The 23,498-nt window shown below is 41.5% G+C and overlaps 1 protein-coding gene across 1 annotated transcript in view; it reads left to right on the top strand.

Annotated features, from left to right (window-relative positions):
* The window catches only part of LOC107523687 (zinc finger protein 709-like), a 114,317-nt gene that overhangs the window by 49,080 nt on the left and 41,739 nt on the right, over nucleotides 1–23,498 (top strand). The window contains exon 3 of the mRNA XM_060204972.1: nucleotides 9,588–9,645. Coding sequence (XP_060060955.1) covers nucleotides 9,588–9,645 — 58 coding nt within the window. The remainder of the gene's footprint in view (nucleotides 1–9,587; nucleotides 9,646–23,498) is intronic.

The raw sequence follows: 23,498 nt of genomic DNA, 5'->3' as shown, positions 1-23,498 counted from the left end.
CTCCTGTATATAAGTGAAGTATAAAGAATTTATTCATAAGTTTGAAAGAGTGAAAATATGGCCAGTCCACATACTTACAAAGAGACATCACCAAAAGACAAATACAAACCTCAGCTGATCCCAGGCGGGTACCAAATCTGGTCCAGTTGCTCTGAGACAAACAGGCTTGAAATTCACCCTCCTTTTTGGGGAAAAGTGACTGCATGACTAAGGGGGGTCTGCATGTCCTTGCTAATTTATCTTTGGGGTAAAAGTTTCAAGGAGAACATTCCATTCTTATCTTCCAGGAAGGAAGCCAGCAGTGTTTGCAGAAGCCCAATGGACAAGTTAACATAGAACTAAGAGAGCAGGGTCAAAGGGTGCGCAGTTTCAAGGCAAACATTCGTATCCACCAGGTGCAGCGCAGAAGCAATTAGTGCATTAGTGTAATTTCATCTTATCTGGTTTCTAAGACATCTTCTCTACTTCAATGAACTAGTCCAAATTTGGGGAATTCCATTTTCTCACTCTGGTAAGAAAAAGAAAAAGTGGGGCTGTGTGGTGGTGCACCTAGTTGAGCACATGTCATGTCACCGCGCAAGGACCCAGGTTTGAGCTCCAGGGCCCCACCTGCAAGGAGAAAGCTTTGCAAGTGGAGAAGCAGGGCTGCAGGTGCCTCTCTCCCTCCCTGCATCCCTTCCCTCCTGATTTCTGGCTGTCTCTGTTCAATAAATAGATCAAGATAAATTAAGTCCCATGCCTGTAACATGTGCTCTCAACCAGATGCGCCATCACCGGGCCCCCACTCTCAATTTCTCTTTTTCCACCGAAAATAAATACAAATAAAATCAATAAAAAAGGCACACAGCTTCGATTGTTCTCGTTAAGTCACCATCGGGCCCAGAGCAACTCATTCAGTCATTATCCAGAGCTTCCGGCTCCTTAAAAACCACAAGAAGCCGACCCTGAACCACCAGGCTAGAGAGGCAGCACTGGGCTCCAGGTCAGAGATCTCTTGTTTCCTGGAGCCTCAGTTTAGGCCAGCAGCTTAGACTGCTGGGACTTGTAGTTTGCACCGCTCTTCTCCCGAGGCTGACAGCGAGGAGTCGGACTACAGCTCCTGTCAGGCCAAGCGGCGCCAGCTGGGTCTTGCACACCCGCTGCCGGGCGGCAGGTTCGAGTTGCTGTAGCTGCCAGTCAGCTGTGCAGAGTCCGTTGAACGGTGTCAGGTCAGTCGCAGCTGGTGAGTCTTGGGTGGCGACGGGAGACGGGCGAGGCCTCGGCGTGACCCGTCCTTAAAGACCTGGGACTCTGCGTGTGTCAGGGAGGTGTGCCAGCCTCACCTAGACGGAAAAATGCCCTACTATTAATTACTTAAATGGGGTAAAGAATTCTGCTGCAGTACTCATTTATGGATTCTAGATGGCGATCTAACACCACGTTACACTCTAACATTAAAATGTTATTGAAATGCAGTTTAGAAATCTTAATATCCTGACGTCAAATTCTTATAATTACAATTATGTATCCAAATACCTCCTCAGTATAAAACAGGTAGGTACACAGGTAAGGTCAGGACAAATTATGTCCTCAGGTTAACAAAGCTGGTCCAGGCAGAGTTCTGGTCAGGATGGGTCCTGATTCTAATCTGGATGGGTCCTGGGTCTGGTCCTGATCTGTTCCAGTTCTGTTCCAAGTAGCTGGTTCCTTTCTGCGTCTGGTGGGGAATCTGCAGACACCTCCCTGACCGTTGGTGTGTTGACTGCCACGGGATATGCCGGATGGGGGCTTCTGAACTTACAGACTAGCAGGCACTTCAAAAGTTGCCATCCATGTCCGAATGTCTGGGGCTTTTATCCCTGAGCTAGGCTGGGGAAGACAGAGAGGGAGAGAGAAACTTAGATTCCTGCAGACTTGCTCCAGTGGTTGTGAAGTGACTCCCCTGCAGCTGGGGAGCTGGGGGCTCGAACCGGGATCCCTACTCTGGTTCTTGTACTTTGCACCACATGGACAGAACCCACTGCACTATGGCCCAACCCTAAACCAGGGTTATTTCCTGAGCTCATTGTGAGAACTTTGAATCCACTCCTGCAGAACGCCAGTTTTTTCTTTCCATTTTATTTGATAGGAGACACCAGCAGGCCTGTTCACTGCTCATGAAGTGTCCCCCACTCAAGAGGGAAGCAAGTCTCAAACCTAGGTCTTGTGTCATGGTGATATGTACCCTTAACCAGGTGCACCCTGCCCTGCACCTGTTAATAATAAAGAGCTGTGTGGCTTGAGATGATTAATTTCTTTTTTTCTTTTTTAATGTTTTATTTATTTATGAGAAAGATAGCAGGAGAGAGAAAGAACCAGACATCACTCTGGCACATGTGCTGCTAGGGATCAAACTCGGCACCTCATGATTGAGAGTCCAATGCTTTATCACTGTGTCACCTCCCGGACCTCTTCCTGTTTCATTTCTAACAAACTTATCATAATCATCACATGTGTTCTTTTTTATCCAAACTTTTATTTATTTATCACTGTGGCTTCATTATGAATTCATTTCACACAGTGGCTATTTTCTTATTTATATTTTTGAGTTTTATATAGGTGAAGAGAATTTAATAAGGAAAGTGAAGTAGAGATATATCTATCTGTGTGTGTGTGTGTGTGTGAGAGATGTGAAATTGTTATTCATATATAATAAATGAAATTAATGTTTATTTTCTTTTTATGAGAAGAACTGAAGATAGAAGAAGACACACTAACTTTGAGCTCTAAGTTCCCAGAGGCTAGAGGTTCAATTCCAGTTACCTTCTACTTCACTCTCCCTATCAAATTCTCTTTACCTATATAAACTTTACATTATAAATAATGAAGGAAATGTCCAAAACTGCTCCACAACTTGTAAAAAGTCCCATGCTACCCCTCCCCCCGTGCATGTGAGAATTAGGATATATAGAATCTTGGTCCCTTTATATGGCAGCGTGAGCATCCTGTAAGTTGTACTCACACACAGCCCTAAGGTTTTATTATTTACTAATTACAAAAGTATAGAGGGGAAGAGTAGGGATATTTCTTTTTTTTTAATTAATGTTTTACATTCAACAGTAAATACAATAGTTTGTACATGCATGACATTCCCCAGATTCCCATTTAACAATACAACCCCCACTATGTCATTCATCATCTTTCATGGACCTGTATTCTCCCCACCCACCCACCCACCGCAGAGTCTTTTACTTTGGTGTAATACTCCAATTTCATTTCAGGTTCGACTTGTGTTTTCTTTTCTAATCTTGTTTTTCAACTTCGGCCTGAGAGTGAGATCATCCCATATTCATCCTTCTGTTTCTGACTTATTTCACTCAACATGATTTTTTCAAGGTCCATCCAAGATCGGCTGAAAATGGTGAAGTCACCATTTTTGACAGCTGAGCAGTATTCCGTTGTGTATATATACCACAACTTGCTCAGCCACTCATCTGTTGTTGGACACCTGGGTTGCTTCCAGGTTTTGGCTATTACAAATTGTGCTGCCAAGAACATATGTGTACACAGATCTTTTTGGATGGATGTGTTGGGTTCCTTAGAATATATCCCCAGGAGAGGAATTGCAGGGTCATAGGGTAGGTCCATTTCTAGCATTCTGAGAATTCTCCAGACTGTTCTCCACAGAGGTTGGACCAATTGACATTGCCACCAGCAGTGAAGGAGGGTTCCTTTGACCCCACACCCTTTCCAGCATTTGCTGCTGTTACCTTTTCTGATGTATGACATTCTCACAGGAGTGAAGTGATATCTCATTGTTGTTTTGATTTGCATTTCTCTGACAATCAGAGACTTCCAGCATTTTTTCATGTGTTTCTCGGCCTTTTGGATCTCTTCTGTGGTGAATATTCTGTCCAAGTCCTCCCCCCATTTTTGGATGGGGTTATTTGTTGTCTTATTGTTGAGTCTGGAAAGCTCTTTATATATGTTGGTTATTAAACTCTTATCTGATGTATGGCATGTAAAGATCTTCTCCCATTCTGTGAGGGGTCTCTTGGTTTGGGTAGTGGTTTCTTTTGCTGTGAAGAAGCTTTTTAATTTGATGTAGTCCCATAGGTTTATACTTGCCTTAGTCTTCCTTGTAATTGGATTCGTTTCATTGAAAATGTCTTTAAAATTTATGCGGAAAAGAGTTCTGCAAATATTTTCCTCTAAGTATCTGATAGTTTCTGGTCTAACATCCAAGTCCTTGATCCACTTGGAATTTACTTTTGTATTTGGTGAAATACAGTGATTCAGTTTCATTCTTCTGCATGTTTCAACCCATTGTTTCCAACACCATTTGTTGAAGAGACTCTGCTTTCCCCATTGAATAGTCTGGGCCCCTTTGTCAAAGATTAGATGTCCATAGGTATGGGGCCTCATTTCTGGGCTCTCAATTCTATTCCACTGGTCAGTGTGTCTGTTCATGTTCCAGTACCAAGCAGTTTTGATGACAATGGCCCTATAATACAGTTTGAAATCTGGGAGTGTGATGCCTGCGGTTCTGTTCTTTTTTTCTCAAGATTGTTGGCAATTCTAGGTCTTTTCTGGTTCCAGATAAACATTTGTAGCATTTTTTCTATTCTCCTAAAAAATGTGCTTGGGATCTTGATGGGGATAGCATTAAATTTGTAGATGGCTCTGGGTAATATATTCATTTTGATGATGTTAATTCTTCCAACCCATGAACATGGAATATCTTTCCACTTCTTTTTGTCTTTTTCAATTTCTTTGAGTAGTGACTCATAATTTTCAGTATACAAGTCTTTCACTTCTTTGGTTAGGTTTACTACTAGATATTTTATTGTTTTTGTTGCTGTAGAAAAAGGAATTGATTTCTGGATTTCAATTTCTTCTAACTTAGTGTTTGCATAGAGGAATGCCACTGACTTTTGAATGTTAATTTTATAGCCTGACACCTTACTATATTGCCAGATGATTTCCAAAAGCTTCTTGCTGGATTCCTTAGGTTTTTCCATGTATACTATCATGTCATCTGCAAATAAGGAGAGTTTGACTTCTCTTCTAATCTGTATGCCTTTAATTCCTTGCTCCTGCCTGATTGCTATGGCAAGAACTTCCAACACTATGTTGAATAGTAATGGTGATAGTGGGCAGCCCTGTCTAGTACCTGATCTGAGGGGAAATGCTTCCAGTTTTTCACCATTGAGTATGATGTTGGCCGTAGGTCTGCTATATATAGACTCCACTATCTTCAGGAATTTTCCATCTATTCCCATTTTTTGTAGTGTTTTGATCATAAAGGGATGTTGTATTTTGTCAAAGGCTTTCTCTGCATCTATTGATATAACCATGTGGTTTTTGGTCTTGCTTTTGTTGATGTGGTGGATCACATTGATTGACTTACGTATATTAAACCAACCTTGCATGCCTGGGATAAACCCCACTTGGTCATGATGAACAATCTTTTTGATATACTGCTGTATCCGGTGGCTAGAATTTTGTTCAATATTTTTGCATCTATGTTAATCAGAGATATTGGTCTGTAGTTTTTTTTTTTTTTTGGTTGTGTCCCTGTCTGCTTTTGGTATCAGGGTGATATTGGCTTCATAGAAGCTGGCAGGGAGTATTCCAGTGTCTTCAATCTTCTGGAAGACTTTTAAAAGTAGAGGTATTAGTTCTTCTTTGAAGGTTTTGTAGAATTCATTTGTAAAACCATCTGGTCCAGGACTTTTATTTTTGGGAAGATTTTTGATAACTGTTTCAATTTCATTAGCTGTGATGGACCTGTTCATGTTATCCACTTCCTCTTGACTTAGTTTTGGAAGTTGGTAGGTATCTAGGAAATCATTCATTTCTTCCAGGTTCTCTAGCTTGGTGGCATATAGTTGTTCATAGAAGCCTCGCATGATATGTTGAATTTCTGTGGTGTCTGTTGTGATATCTCCTCTTTCATTTACTATCCGATTTATTTGGGTCTTCTCCCTTTTTTGTTTTGTGAGTCTGGCTAAAGGTTTGTCGATTTTGTTTACTCTTTCGAAGAACCAACATTTACTTTCATTCATCTTTTGTATGGTTTTCCTATTCTCAATGTTATTTATTTCTGCCCTAAATTTAGTAATTTCTGTCCTTCTGGTTGCTTTAGGATTTCTTTGTTGTTCTTCTTCTAGGTCTTTAAGATGTGCAATCAGGCTGTTTATTTGTGCCTTTTCTTGTTTCTTAATGTGTGCTTGTATAGCTATGAACTTCCCTCTTAGGACTGCTTTAGCTGTGTCCCAAATATTTTGATAGCTTGCATCTTCATTTTCATTGAACTCTCGAAACATTTTGATTTCTTCCTTGATTTCCTCTTTGACCCAGAAGTTGTTCAGAAGTGTGCTGTTGAGCTTCCACATTTTGGGACTGTTACTAATCTTTTGTTGATTGTTAAGTGTTAGTTTAATTCCACTGTGGTCTGAGAAGATGCTTGGGATGATTTCAGTGCTCTTGAATTGGCTGATGCTGTCTTTGTGGCCTAACATATGGTCTATCCTTGAGAATGATCCATGTGGATTTGAATAAAATGTGTATTCCAGTTTCTTGGGATGAATGACTCTGAAAATGTCCAATAGTTCTAGTTTATCTATCTGTTCATTTAGCTCCCTTATGTCTTTACTGATTTTCTTCCTGGATGATCTGTCAAGTTGAGAGAGTGGGGTGTTGAAGTCCCCTACTATGATTGTGTTACTGTTAATATATTGCTGTAGCTCTTTCAGTAGAAGTTTGATGTATTTAGATGGCTTCTCATTGGGTGCATAGATATTAATAATTGTTAAGTCCTCTTGATTGACTGATCCTCTGAGCATTAAGTAGTGTCCATTCCTATCTTTTATAATCTTATCTATTTTAAAGTCTATTGTGTCAGATATGAGAATAGCTGTTCCTGCCCTTTTTTGTGGGCCATTGGCTTGAATGATAGTTTTCCATCCTTTCACTTTAAGTCTGTGTTTGTCTTGTTGCGTTAGGTGAGTTTCCTGTAGACAACATATTGTTGGGTTGTGTTTTCTGATCCATCTTCCTACTCTGTGTCTTTTAATAGGTGAATTCAGGCCATTGACATTTATTGATATCAAAGATTGAAGACATTTCAACGCCATTTTTGAAGAGTTTTAGAGTGTTTTGATATATGTTCTATTTGTGGTGGTCTGGTTGTTTATAGGAGACCTTTCAGAACTTCTTTCAGGGCAGGCTTGGTGATGGTTGCTTCCTTCAACTGTTGCTTGTCTGAGAAGGTTTTGATGCTTCCATCTAGTCTGAATGACAGTCTAGCAGGATATAGTATTCTTGGCTGAAAGCCTTTCTCATTGAGCACTCGATAGATATCTAGCCATTCTCTTCTGGCCTGTAGTGTTTGTATGGAGAAGTCTGCTGCTAATCTTATGGGTTTTCCTTTGTAGGTGACTCTTTGTTTTTCTCTTGCAGCCTTGAGGATCCTTTCTTTATCCTTATTCCTTTCCATTCTAAGTATGACATGTCTTGGTGTCTTTAGGTCTGGGTTAATTCTGTTTGGGACCCTCTGGGCTTCTTGAATCTTTATGTCTTTGGTGTTGTCTAGACTAGAGAAATTTTCAGCTATTATGGCCTGGAGAATGCTTTCTTCCTCTCCTTCTCTTTCTTCCTCTGGTAAGCCAATAATGCGTATATTGTTTCTTTTGAAGTCATCCCATAGGACTCTGTTGTTGTTTTCAGCATCTCTTAATCTCTTTTTGAGATCTCTTACTTCTTTTTTAGTTGTCTCTAATTCATCCTCAATCTTGCTCATTCTGTCTTCAGCCTCATAGATTCTATTCTCTCTGCCCTCTACTGCTTTCTGGAGTTTATCTATTTTGTTGCCCTGCTCTGATACTGTTTTAGCTTGTTCAGCTAGTTGCCTTCTTAGCTCAGCGATTTCAGCTTTCAGCTCTCTAATAACCATGAGATTATTAGAATTTTCTTCCATATTCTCATTTGTTGTTCCTGCATTTCTGATTACAATTTTTTCAAATTCTTTACTCACTCCTGTTATTATTTCCTTAGCTAATGTTTGGATGTTGAACTCGTTGTTTTGTGCTTCACCTTCTGGAGGACTTTTAACTGGACTCTTGTCCTGGTTCACGTCTCCAATATTTTTTCTTGTTCTTTTAACCATTTTATATATTATGTTATGAGTTCCCTTTATCAGTACTTTTCAAATTATTGATCACTGTTGCCTGGATTGACTTGTGTCTAAGTAATTTAATTAAAGGTTTTACTGTGGTGGAAGTTAACAGTTTTTTCAATCCCTGAGTTGCAGCTCAGTGGTGTAAAAGCCTCTTTTTTTTCTTCCCTGTAGGCTATGGGAGCCTGAGGGCTTTTAAACTGTCAATAGGCTTCTTAGCTTAATAACTGACTCCTGACCAAGAGATAAAGCAGGGTGTGGCAGAGATAATCCAGTGGTTATGCAAAGAGACTTTCACAGCCCCTCAGCTATGCCATGGAGGTTTAGGTCTTCTCCTGAGTTTCCCGGTTATATCTCTGTCCCCTGGTGTCCCTCCCTGTTGCTGCTCCAGATTCTGAGGGTAGTAGCAATGGAGACTCAGAGTTGCACTTGGTGAGTCTCTGGGGAATCCTTTCCTCCCTTCAGATGTCCCCTTGTTGTGGAGCAGACTGGAGGTGGTGTCTGCACTGATAAACTGTTGAACTGTTAGCAGTCACTTAATCTCTCCTTAGGCCCCTCTCTCCTCTCTGTCACCAGCTACGCGTGTTTGTACTCACGGGTGATTTACTGGGTTCCTGTGGTCATTCTAGTCCTGTCTTGTTTCGGTCCGGTTGGTCTCCTTTGGTATTCCTAGTTGATCCGGGAGAGGAGAGGAGAGGAGAGGAGAGGAGAGGAGAGAAAGCGATCTGCTGCTTGTAGCTCCACCTCCGGACCAGAATAGGGATATTTCTCTGTCACGTGAGATGCCAGGGATTGAACTCGGTCTTGTGAGAGGCCATTGTTATAATCAATGTACCAACTTCTAGACCATAATTAAGAGGTATTTGATTTTCAAGTCACCAAAGACATGTTTGCTGATGAGACAGTCCTTCACAGGCTTCCTAAAGTAGAAACTGAATGGCTAATCTGCTGTCACTCACATTTTCTCCCATGAACACATTGCACATATTTTAGGGCTCAGAGACCTATGAAGATGTAACTGTGATATTCACTCAAGAGGAGTGGGCACTATTGAATCCTTCAGAGAAGAAACTCTACAGAGATGTGATGTGTGAAAACTTGAGGAACTTTCTTTCACTAGGTAACTCTAACTGCCTTAATTTTCAACTAGAGGAGAAATCACTTTTTGTTCACCAGTGTAGAGACAGAGATACTGTTCAGTGAACAGGGTTTGATTGTGACTCATGATGGATGAAAAGTTCAATCAATTTGTATAATTTATTTTGTATTAATTAATTAATATATATATTTTACCAGAGCACTCTTCAGCTCTGGCTTATGATGGTGTGGGGGGTTGAACCTGAGACTTTGTAGGCTCAGGCATGAGAGTCTGTTTGCATAACCATTATGCTATCTACCCTCTGCCTCGATTTTTATAATTTCTAATACGTTTTATATTTTGCAATTTTAGAAAAGATACAAGAACATTCCACCAAAGGGCAGCATATTTTGCATGGGAGTATACAAAGGTGAGAGTCACATTTGGGGTTACCCTTTCCCATGCTTGTGTTGCGCAGATGCGTACCTGTTCAAAATAACCATTTGGAAACCTGGCTTCTGCCTCCTGAGTTCCAGATTCAAACTCTCCTGCTCCAAACAAAGCATCAAAATTCCATTCTATCTGTTTGTTACTATTTTCCTGTGATTGTCTAGAGTATTCATCATGGAAGCATGCCTTCCATTGCAGGTAGAGGGGGTCTGGGAATGCAGCACAATCCAGGTCTTTCCAGTCCTGGGGGGTGTTAAGGTGCTGGTAAAAACTCCCTAAAATAGCCTTGGTCCTAGGAGCATGAATCACCGTCCTCCTTCACGGCTTGCCTGAGGTCTCTGAGCTCTTTAAAGGAGTATGGATGCCACACCTGAGGGTTTTGTCTATTGGGGGCCACATTTACCGGGAAGGTGTGGACTTGGTTTGATGATGCAGGGGAGAGAGTCACAGAGGTGGAAGCTGCTGTAGTGGCCGCAGGGGAAATTGAACACGTATCTACAGGGACAGAGCTATACGGGCGGACTGCAAATGGTTTAAGGACTCTAAATGCTGAAAAGATATCCTTTAACTCTCGTATCTCAGCCACAAGGCCTCTTAATGACGAGGGAGAGGAGCAAAGAAATGGAAGCCGAATCCGTGTCTGCAGGGGCAGTGGGAGGAGGAGTCAGAGAAGTGGCCAAACACGTGTCTGTGGGGACAGCTGGGGGAGGGGTCAAAGGAGTGGCCGAACACGTGTCTGCAGGGATGGAAGTTTTGAGGCTAACTGCAGATCACTTAGGGCATTTAATCCTTGAGCACATATGCTTTAACTCTCATATCTCTGCCTCAATGTGGCAGAACCTTGTGGCAGAACACCTTGTACATATCTTGTAAGTAGCAAATATAGCCATGAGAACCCACAGTATAGCGAAAATTAATGTGTTCTGAGATAGAGAACCTGTCCCAGGAGAGAAGGATATAATGTCTGGGACACCTCCTCATAAAATGGAAAAGAACCCATGGTGGGGGGAAATGCGGGGCCACAGAGGTGGGTGGATGCCACTTACCTGTGTCTGGGCCACTTTTGGGGACCTCAGGCTGGGCCACCCAGCGGGGCATGAGTGCAGGACAAGATGGGTGCCAGGTATCATTTTGCGCCATAGGGAAGAGAGAGAGGAGGTCTGGGGTGAAGAGGAAACACAAATCTTTATTTGCACTGGCACCTCAGAGTTGGGTGTGAGAGAAGCAGGTTGGGCCACGTGGAGATAGCAAAAAGGGCTGCCTCACACAGTAACCTTTCCTGCGTCTAAACACCGAAGGGAAGTGCCGGCAGAGAGCGAGGTGCGGAAGAAGAAGGGCGTTTATAGGAGCAGCTTTTGTGAGAATGGGAAGGGGGAGGAGTAACCATAGCACTCCAGGATAGGATAATAAGTCTCGTGAGAATGAGAGGGGGGTGGAGTAACCAAAGCACTCCAAATATCTCGGGGAAATAGACAATGCCCTGAGGGCACAACATGGCAAAACAGGCACCCCGAGAATGTCCCAACTCTTGTGGGAACTAGCAGTAGCCTGAGGGGACAACATGGCAGATGTGACTGCATCTGCAAAGTTTCCCAGCAATCTGTCTCCCAATATGGTGTAGTTCCTTCCATGCTTTCTTACTCCAAATGAACCTAGTCTCAAGAAACCCAAGAGTTAAGTAGGCAATTATAAGACAGGCCTGTCCCTGAGGAAGAAAGCAATTCTCAGGGGTTAAGGCTATAAACAGAGACAAGCCTGGGAATCTGCAAGGCAGGAGATAAATCCAAGGACAGACTCTGAGAAAACAGTCTGAGAGCCTTGGGTCAGGAAAAGGAAATAACCTCGAGGCCCAAAAAAACCCCCTCCCGTCCCCTGCACCTGGAGGCTATAGATAACTATTGTTGTGAAACTGTCATGTAACCATACTGTGCAGCTGAACCTTGTCATGTAGCCATGTAATGTAAAAGGTATATAAAACCTAATAAGACTTGGGTACGGGGTCGATTGCCAGAAGGCTGTTACACCAGCCCCTCGGTAATTCATCCCTAACCGGCTAGAATAAAGCTCTTTGTCTTTACATCAGCCTGGTCTCTTGGTGATTTTATTGTATTACCAAACCTAACATTTGGGGGCATCATCCTGGATCCTTGGAATTCATCAATAAGACTATGGTGCTGAGCTTTTAATATTAGGAACTCCAGAGTACTAGGGTACCCATGGGGTGTTGGATGTCCAGGGCATTGGGACGCCGGTATAGGCCTATGTTTTGGGGTTTGGTGTTGTTAAAATTCGTAGGCTCTTGCCGGGCGGGGCTAGCTTCACGGGCGGGTAACAGAGATGCGGAGACAACGGCTGGGCAGGGAAGCTGTATTTCTTTATTCAGGAACAACGATTCATAATCTAAACCAAACTAATCACCAAACAGAACTCCGCTGTCTCTTTGCGGCGGCACAAGCACTCTCTCTAACTCTGTAACTCGGGAACTCTGGAACTCTCTCCAACTCTCTCTTGGGAACTCAGGAACTCTTCAACTCTGGAACTCTGAAACTCTTCAACTGTCGAACTCTCTCTTACTCTGGAACTCTGGAACTCTCGTACTCGGGAACCCTCTGAAACTCTCCCACTCTCGAACTCAGGAACCCTCTCTTGGGGTTCCTTGGGGCGGGGCCAAGAGGGCCCGCAAAATTAACTGGACTGATCCAATTCTCTTGGCGGGGGAGGGCTAGAACAAACCAATGTAAAGCATACAATTCCCCCTTTTCTTTTTAACTAAATGACTATAGTATCAAGGGTGTGGAGTGAACAGAAACATATATAACAAGAACCAGCATGTTGCCAAGGGAAGGCCTGAGGGGGCCATATCTGCCTCTGTGGGCTAAACTTTATCAGCTTAAAAAAAACATTTTTTGCCTCTGGGGGGCGTACTTGCCTTGACGGGCATTTGCATGGGGGTGGAGAACAGCCTAGAGTCCCAAGGGCTGCTGGCTGCAATTTACTTACTATGAAACAAAACTTGTTATTAGCATATTTCTAAAAGAGATGGAATTTGAGACTTTTACATATCAACAACGTCTTTTAACCTTTTGTTACACCCATTCAAGATGGAGACACACCCTAGTTGTGGGCAGGAGAGGAAACCTCAGGCATGAGAATAATTAGCATAGCCATTGTGCGATCTACCATTTCTAATAGAGAAGGTAATGGAGAGTTTTACATATCAACAAGTCTATTTAACCTTTTGTTTAGACCAACTTAGTTAAAATATATTGATTGTTAACTAATTTTTACCTCAGACTTTAAATGTAAGTTAATTTTATCTTTATGAGAATTACGTTGAAAACCTTTTTCATTTAACTTTGACTACTAAGAATTTAGCCTTAAAGTTACTGTTTACCAAACTTTAAACATACACATAAACATGGTCATTAATACACAAGGAGAGAAACCTTTGTTACGAAGACATGTCATTTTAAACACGAATTTAAATCTGTACTCTCTTAGTTGTTGGGGGGGGGTTCACCATCCGAAGGTGGCTTCCCACGCAGCTTCACTTCTAGGAATTGCAGGTTGCGATCTCTGCACAAATCTCTGCGTACTCCAGCTTGTCTGTCTTCAGATCGGACCGGCGGCTGGAGATCTCGTGTGCCCAGTTTTGGCAGGGAGCCTGGGGGTCTGGGAGGCCCGGGATCGTTCCAGAATTTATAGCAAGAGGGCAGGCAGGCCAGTTTTGTAGAAGGCGTGGGCCTAGGTGCCCAGGGGTGGCGGCCATGATAGGCCGCCACGGCCCTGCCCCATGGCCCTGTCATGTCTGATGCCCTGCTCGCAGAGGCCGAGCAGCATGGAGGGATCACGCGTCCAGTGCCCTGTTCCACGCAGTGGAGAGCCAGCTCCTGTGGGTTGGCCTGTGTGTTGGCATCGGGCTCTTGCGCAGTGGCATCGGGCTCCAGCGTGTTGGCATCGGGCTCTTGTGTGGTGGCATCGGGCTCCTGTGGGCTGTGGGGCTGCGGGCGTGGTGCGCGGGGTTGTCTGGGCGCAGCCGGCTGGCTGGCTGTTTAACCAGGTGGAAACAGCAGCTCCGCGCCTCGCCTCCCGCCCGCTGGCTCTTCCCGCTGGCTGTTCTGAGTTCGCCCGAGCGAGTGGAAACCACAGAGTGGTCCAGAGATAAATGTTCCAGAAACAGCAAAACAGTCTCATGAAGAAAGAGCAGAGGCCTTTGGAGATCTCTTCACAAGCAGAAGAGAAGGCCATAGTGCATAGGTAGCCAAATTGTCTTTACTTATCTGAGAGATGCGCAGGTCAGCCCCGCGTTGGGCACCATTTGTTGTTAAAATTCGTAGGCTCTTGCCGGGCGGGGCTAGCTTCACGGGCAGGTAACAGAGACGAGGAGACAACAGCTGGGCAGGGAAGCTGTATTTCTTTATTCAGGAACAACGATTCATAAACTAAACCAAACTAATCACCAAACAGAACTCCGCTGTCTCTTTGCAGCGGCGCAAGCACTCTCTCTAACTCTGTAACTCGGGAACTCTGGAACTCTCTCCAACTCTCTCTCGGGAACTCAGGAACTCTTCAACTCTGGAACTCTGAAACTCTTCAACTGTCGAACTCTCTCTTACTCTGGAACTCTGGAACTCTCGTACTCGGGAACCCTCTGAAACTCTCCCACTCTCGAACTCAGGAACCCTCTCTCGGGGTTCCTTGGGGCGGGACCAAGCAGGCCCTCGAAATTAACTGGACTGATCCAATTCTCTTGGCGCAGGAGGGCTAGAACAAACCAATGTAAAGCATACAACAGTTCGGCAAAAGCCTAGGGGGACGCCCTGCATATGGCAGCTGACAGGAAGGTGAAGAAGTTCTCACCTTCCCACTGGCACCCCCAGTGCATTGTAGTTAATAGTCTGAGGTAGAATCCAGATAAGCTAAACTGAGGGCCAAAATGAGCCCATGAAATCAGGGCAACCCTGGACGTGGAATCCTGGGAGAGGTAATGTCTAGACATTTTTGGCAAGCCAGCCAGGAGAATTTGTCTAAGTGCGCTTGTCTGTTCATTAGCCCGTCTGTGTTTCTGTGATTTTTTTTGTGTCCCTGTGTCTTTTTGGTCAACATTAGAAAATTATCTCAGAGTGACAGGACCAGATTTGTTTCCGGCCTGAAGTTACCAGCTGAATTTTGCCTTTTCTTTGTCTCTCTATTAAGCCTGAGTAGCAGAAGCATGTCCTCAGGCCGGCCCAGGCAGGAGTCCAGTGGGCTGGTCACAGATGGGGATGGGAGCCGGGCCAGGCAGCAGCTCCTGTGCAGGGGTGACTCTCCACCCTCCCTCAGCGCGGCTGTCACCTGGGACAGGCCCTTGGTGCAGATGGGCACTTGTGCTAGCGTGCGTGTGACTTTATGCACTCCAGTGAAGGTGTGTAGAAGGGGGGTGGCCCCCTAGTCAAACCGGGCCCCGGCAACCTTCGGGCCATCTGTTTGTCAGTCTGTCCGGTTCCCTCCCCGCCCGCTGTTTGGGTCCCAGCCACAGGGGCACGCCTGGCCAGCTCACGAGCTCACCAACATTTAAAGCTTTCTGACCACTCATAGCAGCTGAGTTTCCCTGTTGTCTGTTATCCTAATCATTGTTGTACTAGATATTCTCGTTGCTCTCCTATTCCACTAGAGTTTGGTTTCTGATACTCCCAAGCCAGGAGAAGAGGCTCCTGGTAATTTTAGCTTTTATCTTTGGAGTACCTAATTCCTGGCCTTTTACTGTTTTGGTCTGGATCTAGCCTGATCTTCAGCACTGACTGACAAGCTATGTTTTGTGGGTGAGTATTTCGAATGATTGAATTCTTTGGTGTGTGACCCATTTTGGAGGGAACTTGGTCAAGGTAACTCTTAAGATGGGCACAGCAAGAGTTTTGTGAAGATGAGCTGACTGGAGATGTCCGGAAACAGTCCTTGAGCCTGTTGGGCTTCTTGTGGAGAGAATCTAAAGGAATTTGTTTCTTCCTCCTTGTTTTTGCTAGGGCTAGTTAAAGTTGTCCTAGGAGCTGTTAGTTAAAAGAAAAATCTTAGTGTATAAATGTGAGATGTTTCATCTTGAAAACAGTGTGAGTGCAGATCTGCATTTGTGTTCTACCAGATATGTTGCTAAAATGTGTCTGTACTGGTTAAAAGCTGTTCTTTTCCCCTAAGCAATCATCTCCAGATATCTAAATGATAAAAAAGGTGACTATGATATGTCTTGATAATAAAGGTTTTCTCCTCTTGTGTGTTATAGACTACACGTTTATATGCATGTTTTAGGTGTTTTTTTATGGCCTGAGAAACGTTAATCTTAAGGTTAAAAGTGTAAGTAACTTTAAAGCTGCATTCTCATCAAAGTTTTTTTTTAAGAAAGAAAGAGTTTTCAACACAGTTCTTATGTGGTAATATAAAGATAAAAATTAGTTTGCTAAGGCAGCTAAAGATTTAAAGTAAAAGTCTTAAGTATTTAACGTGGCAATTCTTCATCTCCAAATTGAATTGCAAATTATCTATATTTAACTGAAAGAGTTCTGGTGCATTTTGGAGGGCCCCCAAAATGCCCTGTGAACTGTTTTGTGGATATTGGTCCACTGCAAATTTGGCATTTGTCTGACACTGGAGATGTTTTAAGAAGCATTGTCACTAATGTGTGTTAACTCTCTAAGTAATTAGAGTTTGTTTAAAGTTTAAAAAATTTAGTTAAACTGAATTTGGTTTAGAGATCATAGTTATAGAAATTGCTACAGGAGGTTAAAAGGATAACTTATAAGTTTATGCTCTTTAAAATTCAAACAAAGCCTCTTTAAATTAGGTGTCTTCTGTGTGGCAAATGGCAGAAAGGCTATTGATATGTTAAAGTTTTCAAATACCTTCTCAACTAAAGAGGCGAAACCAGCTTGAGTGAGAGAAAGATAACACAATGGTTATGTTTATGCCTGAGGATGTTGCTCTGATAAATGAGGTATAATATAAATGAGATGTATAGAATTTTTAAATAAAACTTATCAAATATATATGGAGCTGTCTAGCTGTAGAGCCATATACCTAACCTTTTATTACATTTTATTCAAAAAGTGTGTCCCTGGTTTCCCTGAGAAAGAACTCTAGATATTGAAACATAAGAGAGACTAGGTAAAAAGTTGAGAGAGCTTTATGTCTGACATAGACAAAAATGTTCCAGTTGAAACTTTTTACTTTGTAACTTGTTAAGAGATTTTTTATCTTACTCATGAGTTAGTTACTGTTGCTTTCACAGTGACTTGCTCCTTCTGATAAAGTTGTTACTGAGATTTAGAAACACTACAAAAATTATCAAATAATTGGCTTTTGAGAGTATAGATTCTACTTGTCAAATTTGAATTAGTTCTTTTTTTTAAATAATTTATTTCTTTATTGGGGAATTAATGTTTTACATTCAACAGTAAATACAATACTTTGTACATGCATAACATTCCCCAGATTCCCATTTAACAATACAACCCCCACTATGTCATTCATCATCTTTCATGGACCTGTATTCTCCCCACCCAACCACCCCAGAGTCTTTTACTTTGGTACAACACTCCAATTCCATTTCAGGTTCGAATTGTGTTTTCTTTTCTAATCTTGTTTTTCAACTTCGGCCTGAGAGTGAGATCATCCCATATTCATCCTTCAGTTTCTGACTTATTTCACTCAACATGATTTTTTCAAGGTTCATCCAAGATCGGCTGAAAAAGGTGAAATCCCCATTTTTGACAGCTGAGTAGTATCCATTGTGTATATATACCACAACTTGCTCAGCCACTCATCTGTTGTTGGACACCTGGGTTGCTTCCAGGTTTTGGCTATTACAAATTGTGCTGCCAAGAACATATGTGTACACAGATCTTTTTGGATGGATGTGTTGGGTTCCTTAGAATATATCCCCAGGGAGGGAATTGCAGGGTAGGTCCATTTTTAGCCTTCTGAGAGTTCTCCAGACTGTTCTCCACAGAGGTTGGACAAATTGACATTCCCACCAGCAGTGTAGGAGGGTTCCTTTGACCCCACACCCTTTCCAGCATTTGCTGCTGTTACCTTTTCTGATGTATGACATTCTCACAGGAGTGAAGTGATATCTCATTGTTGTCTTTATTTGCATTTCTCTAACAATCAGAGACTTCCAGCATTTTTTCATGTGTTTCTCGGCCTTTTGGATCTCTTCTGTGGTGAATATTCTGTCCAAGTCTTCCCCCCCATTTTTGGATGGGGTTATTTGTTGTCTTATTGTTGAGTCTGGAAAGCTCTTTATATATGTTGGTTATTAAACTCTTATCTGATGTATGGCATGTAAAGATCTTCTCCCATTCTGTGAGGGGGTCTCTTGGTTTGGGTAGTGGTTTCTTTTGCTGTGAAAAAGCTTTTTAATTTGATGTAGTCCCGTAGGTTTATACTTGCCTTAGTCTTCCTTGTAATTGGATTCGTTACATTGAAAATGTCTTTAAAATTTATGCAGAAAAAAGTTCTGCCAATATTTTCCTCTAAGTATCTGATAGTTTGTGGTCTAACATCCAAGTTCTTGATCCACTTGGAATTTACTTTTGTATTTGGTGAAATACAGTGATTCATTTTCATTCTTCTGCATGTTTCAACCCATTGTTTCCAACACCATTTGTTGAAGAGACTGCTTTCCCCATGTAATAGTCTGGGCCCCTTTGTCAAAGATTAGATGTCCATACATGTGGGGCCTCATTTCTGGGCTCTCAGTTCTATTCCACTAGTCAGTGTGTCTGTTCATGTTCCAGTACCAAGCAGTTTTGATGACAATGGCCCTATAATACAGTTTGAGATCTGGCAATGTGATGCCTCTGGTTCTGTTCTTTTTTCTCAAGATTGTTTTGGCAATTCTAGGTCTTTTCTGGTTCCAGATAAACATTTGTAGCATTTTTTCTATTCTCTTAAAAAATGTTCTTGGGATCTTGATGGGGATAGCATTCAATTTGTAGATGGCTCTGGGTAATATATTCATTTTGATGATGTTAATTCTTCCAACTCATGAACATGGAATATCTTTCCACTTCTTTGTGTCTTTTTCAATTTCTTTGAGTAGTGACTCATAATTTTCAGTATACAAGTCTTTCACTTCTTTGGTTAGGTTTACTACTAGATATTTTATTGTTTTTGTTGCTGTAGAAAAAGGAACTGATTTCTGGATTTCAATTTCTTCTACCTTAGTGTTTGCATAGAGGAATGCCACTGACTTTTGAATGTTAATTTTATAGCCTGACACATTACTGTATTGCCTGATGATTTCCAAAAGCTTCTTGCTGGAGTCCTTAGGTTTTTCCATGTATACTATCATATCATCTGCAAATAAGGAGAGTTTGACTTCTTCTCTTCCAATCTGTATGCCTTGAATTCCTTGCTCCTGCCTGATTGCTATGGCAAGAACTTCCAACACTATGTTGAATAGTAATGGTGATAGTGGGCAGCCCTGTCTAGTACCTGATCTGAGGGGAAATGCTTCCAGTTTTTCACCATTGAGTATGATGTTGGCTGTAGGTTTGCTATATAAAGACTCCACTATCTTCAGGAATTTTCCATCTATTCCCATTTTTTGTAGTGTTTTGATCATAAAGGGATGTTGTATTTTGTCAAAGGCTTTCTCTGCATCTATTGATATAACCATGTGGTTTTTGGTCTTGCTTTTGTTGATGTGGTGGATCACATTGATTGATTTACGTATATTAAACCAACCTTGCATGCCTGGGATAAACCCCACTTGGTCATGATGAACAATCTTTTTGATATACTGCTGTATCCGGTTGGCTAGAATTTTGTTCAATATTATCGCATCTATGTTCATCAGAGATATTGGTCTGTAGTTTTCTTTTTTAGTTGTGTCCCTGTCTGCTTTTGGTATCAGGGTGATGTTGGCTTCATAGAAGCTGGCAGGGAGTATTCCAGTGTCTTCAATCTTCTGAAAGACTTTTAAAAGTAGAGGTATCAGTTCTTCTTTGAAAGTTTTGTAGAATTCATTTGTAAAACCATCTGGTCCAGGACTTTTATTTTTGGGGAGATTTTTGATAACTGTTTCAATTTCATTAGCTGTGATGGGCCTGTTCATGTTATCCACTTCCTCTTAGTTTTGGAAGTTGGTAGGTATCTAGGAAATCATTCATTTCTTCCAGGTTCTCTAGCTTGGTCGCATATAGTTGTTCATAGAAGCCTCGCATGATATGTTGAATTTCCGCAGTGTCTGTTGTGATATCTCCTCTTTCATTTACTATCTGATTTATTTGGGTCTTCTCCCTTTTTTGTTTTGTGAGTCTGGCTAAAGGCTTGTCGATTTTGTTTACTCTTTTGAAGAACCAACATTTACTTTCATTAATCTTTTGTATGGTTTTCCTATTCTCAATGTTATTTATTTCTGCCCTAACTTTAGTGATTTCTGTCCTTCTGGTTGCTTTAGGATTCCTTTTTTGTTCTTCTTCTAGGTCTTTAAGATGTGCAATCAGGCTGTTGGTTTGTGCCTTTTCTTGTTTCCTAATGTGTGCTTGTATAGCTATGAACATCCTCTCAGTACTGCCTTAGCTGTGTCCCAAATATTTTGATAGCTTGTATCTTCATTTTCTTTGAACTCTCGAAACATTTTGACTTCTTCCTTGATTTCCTCTTTGACCCAGAAGTTGTTAAGAAGTGTACTGTTGAGCTTCCACATTTTGGCACTGTTACTAATCTTTTGTTGATTGTTAAGTGTTAGTTTAATTCCACTGTGGTCTGAGAAGATGCTTGGGATGATTTCAGTGCTCTTGAATTGGCTGATGCTGTCTTTGTGGCCTAACATATGGTCTATCCTTAAGAATGACCCATGTGGATTTGAGTAAAATGTGTATTCCAGTTTCTTGGGATGAATGACTCTGAAAATGTCCAATAGTTCCAGTTTATCTATCTCTTCATTTAGCTCCCTTATGTCTTTACTGATTTTCTGCCTGGATGATCTGTCAAGTTGAGAGAGTGGGGTGTTGAAGTCCCCTACTATGATTTTGTTACTGTTAATATATTGCTGTAGCTCTTTCAGTAGAAGTTTGATGTATTTAGATGGCTTTTCATTGGGTGCATAGATATTAATAATTGTTAAGTCCTCTTGATTGACTGATCCTCTGAGCATTAAGTAGTGTCCATTCCTATCTTTTTTAATCTTATCTATTTTAAAGTCTATCATGTCAGATATGAGAATAGCTGTTCCTGCCCTTTTTTGTGGGCCATTGGCTTGTATGATAGTTTTCCATCCTTTCACTTTAAGTCTGTGTTTGTCTTGTTGAGTTAGGTGGGTTTCCTGTAGACAACATATTGTTGGGTTGTGTTTTCTGATCCATCTTCCTACTTTGTGTCTTCTAATAGGTGAATTCAGGCCATTGACATTTATTGATATCAAAGATTGAAGATATTTTAACGCCATTCTTGTAGAGTTTTAGAGTGTTTTGATATATGTCCTATTTGTGGTGTTCTGGTTGTTTATAGGAGACCTTTCAGAACTTCTTTCAGGTCAGGCTTGGTGATGGTTGCTTCCTTCAACTGTTGCTTGTCTGAGAAGGTTTTGATGCCTCCATCTAGTCTGAATGACAGTCTAGCAGGATGTAGTATTCTTGGCTGAAAGCCTTTCTCATTGAGCACTCGATAGATATCTTGCCATTCTCTTCTGGCCTGTAGTGTTTGTATGGAGAATCTCTTTTTGAGATCTCTTACTTCTCTTTTAGTTGTCTCTAATTCATCCTCAATATTGCTAATTCTGTCTTCAGCTTCATAGATTCTATTCTCTCTGCCCTCTACTGCTTTCTGGAGTTCATCTATTTTGTTGCCCTGCTCTGATACTGTTTTAGCTTGTTCAGCTAGTTGCCTTCTTAGCTCAGCGATTTCAGCTTTCAGCTCTCTAATAACCATGAGATTATTAGAATTTTCTTCCATATTCTCATCTGTTGTTCCTGCATTTCTGATTACAATTTTTTCAAATTCTTTACTCACTCCTATCATTATTTCCTTATCTAATGTTTGGATGTTGAACTCATTGTTTTGTGCTTCACCCTCTGGAGGACTTTTAGCTGGACTCTTGTCCTGTTTCGAGTCTCCAATATTTTTTCTTGTTGTTTTAACCATTTTATATATTATGTTATGAATTCCCTTTATCATTACTTTTCAAATTATTGATCACTATTGCCTGGATTGTCTTGTGTCTAAGTAATTTAATTAAAGGTTTTACCGTGGTGGAAGTTAACAGTTTTTTTCAATCCCTGAGTTGGAGCTCAGTGGTGTAAAAGCTCCTTTTTTTTTTTTCTTCCCTGTAGGCTATGGGAGCCTGAGGGCTTTTAAACTGTCAATAGGCTTCTTAGCTTAATCACTGACTCCTGACCAAGAGATAAAGCAGGGTGTGGCAGAGATAATCCCCTGGTTATGCAAAGAGACTTTCACAGCCCCTCAGCTATGCCACCGAGGTATAGGTCTTCTCCTGAGTTTCCCGATTAGCTCTCTGTCCCCTGGTGTCCCTCCCTGTTGCTGCTCCAGATTCTGAGGGTAGTAGCAATGGAGACTCAGAGCTGCACTTGGTGAGTCTCTGGGGAGTCCTTTCCTCCCTTCAGCTGTCCCCTTTTTTTGGAGCAATCTGGAGGTGGTGTCTCCACTGATAAACTTTTGAACTGTTAGCAGTCACTTAATCTCTCCTTAGGCTCCTCTCTCCTCTCTGTCACCAGCCATGCGTGTTTGTACTCATGGGTGATTTACTGGGTTCCTGTGGTCATTCCAGTCCTGTCTTGTTTCGGTCCGGGTGATCTCCTTTGGTATTCCTAGTTGATCCAGGAGAGGAGAGGAGAGAAAGCGATCTGCTGCTCATAGCTCTGCCTCCGGAAGTCGACAATTAGTTCTTTTAGATAGTAAAAAAATTATCTGGTTTATTTCAGGACATGACACTGTCAGAGATTTACTCTTGATAAATTAAGTTGATACATGGTCTTTCTGGTCTGATAGAAGTTTTGTTTTTGCAAATCCTGATTTAAAAAAATTATTATTTTGAATATTTAAGCTATGAGGTTTATTTTACCCCTTTTAAGTTGACATATTAGAGTTCTAAAGGGCAAAATCTATTGTTTTATATGTACACTTACTCATGATAGCTTTTAGAGGGGTAAAAATCTTAAAAAACTGAGTTATAATAGTGAACTTAAACTGTCTAAGTAGTTTAAAATAATGATAAAAAATTATAGTCATTTTATGATGTCAACACATTGGGTATTGACTTTATATACCATACTGGTATATCTGTTTGTTTAAAAGGACTTCTAAAATTATATAGAGATGTATAGGCCAATTCTGGTTACCAGACTGTCAATTGTGGTAAACTCCTAATTTGTTTTTGTGCATGTCTTACTGGTTACAAATGTATGAGTACAGCAGTGATACCCCTTCAATCATACTGCCAGTTCTCTTAGGGGGTTTCCAAGGGGCAGTAAAATGGCCCAAAAATCTCTCTAAGATAAACAGCATGGCACTAAATTTGGCCTTTTGTTGCTCAAATCTGCCCCAGATAGTAGAAGAAAGTTACAGAAGACAGAAAAAAAAAAAAAAAAAAGCTGAGAGATTGCTCAGAGTTTTTTTTTAAAAAAGTTGACAAATGTTTTGACATTACACTTTAAAAAGAAAGAAAGAGAAAGTTGGGGCAGTGTCCAGAGAGAAGAGAAAAGTAAAAAAGATGGGGCTAAGGGTAGAGAAAGATCAGTGGTGTTACTGAAAAGAGAAAGGACACTAGAAGAAAGGCTGTTTTATAAACAAGCCATTCAGACTGCTGGTGGATGAACTTAAAGGCATAAGCCAGGGAGT

The sequence above is a fragment of the Erinaceus europaeus genome, chromosome 13 (genome assembly GCF_950295315.1).
Source record: "Erinaceus europaeus chromosome 13, mEriEur2.1, whole genome shotgun sequence".
Classification (NCBI taxonomy): domain Eukaryota; kingdom Metazoa; phylum Chordata; class Mammalia; order Eulipotyphla; family Erinaceidae; genus Erinaceus; species Erinaceus europaeus.
Note: the sequence above shows the minus strand (reverse complement) of the source record. Positions and strands in the feature narration are given on the sequence as shown.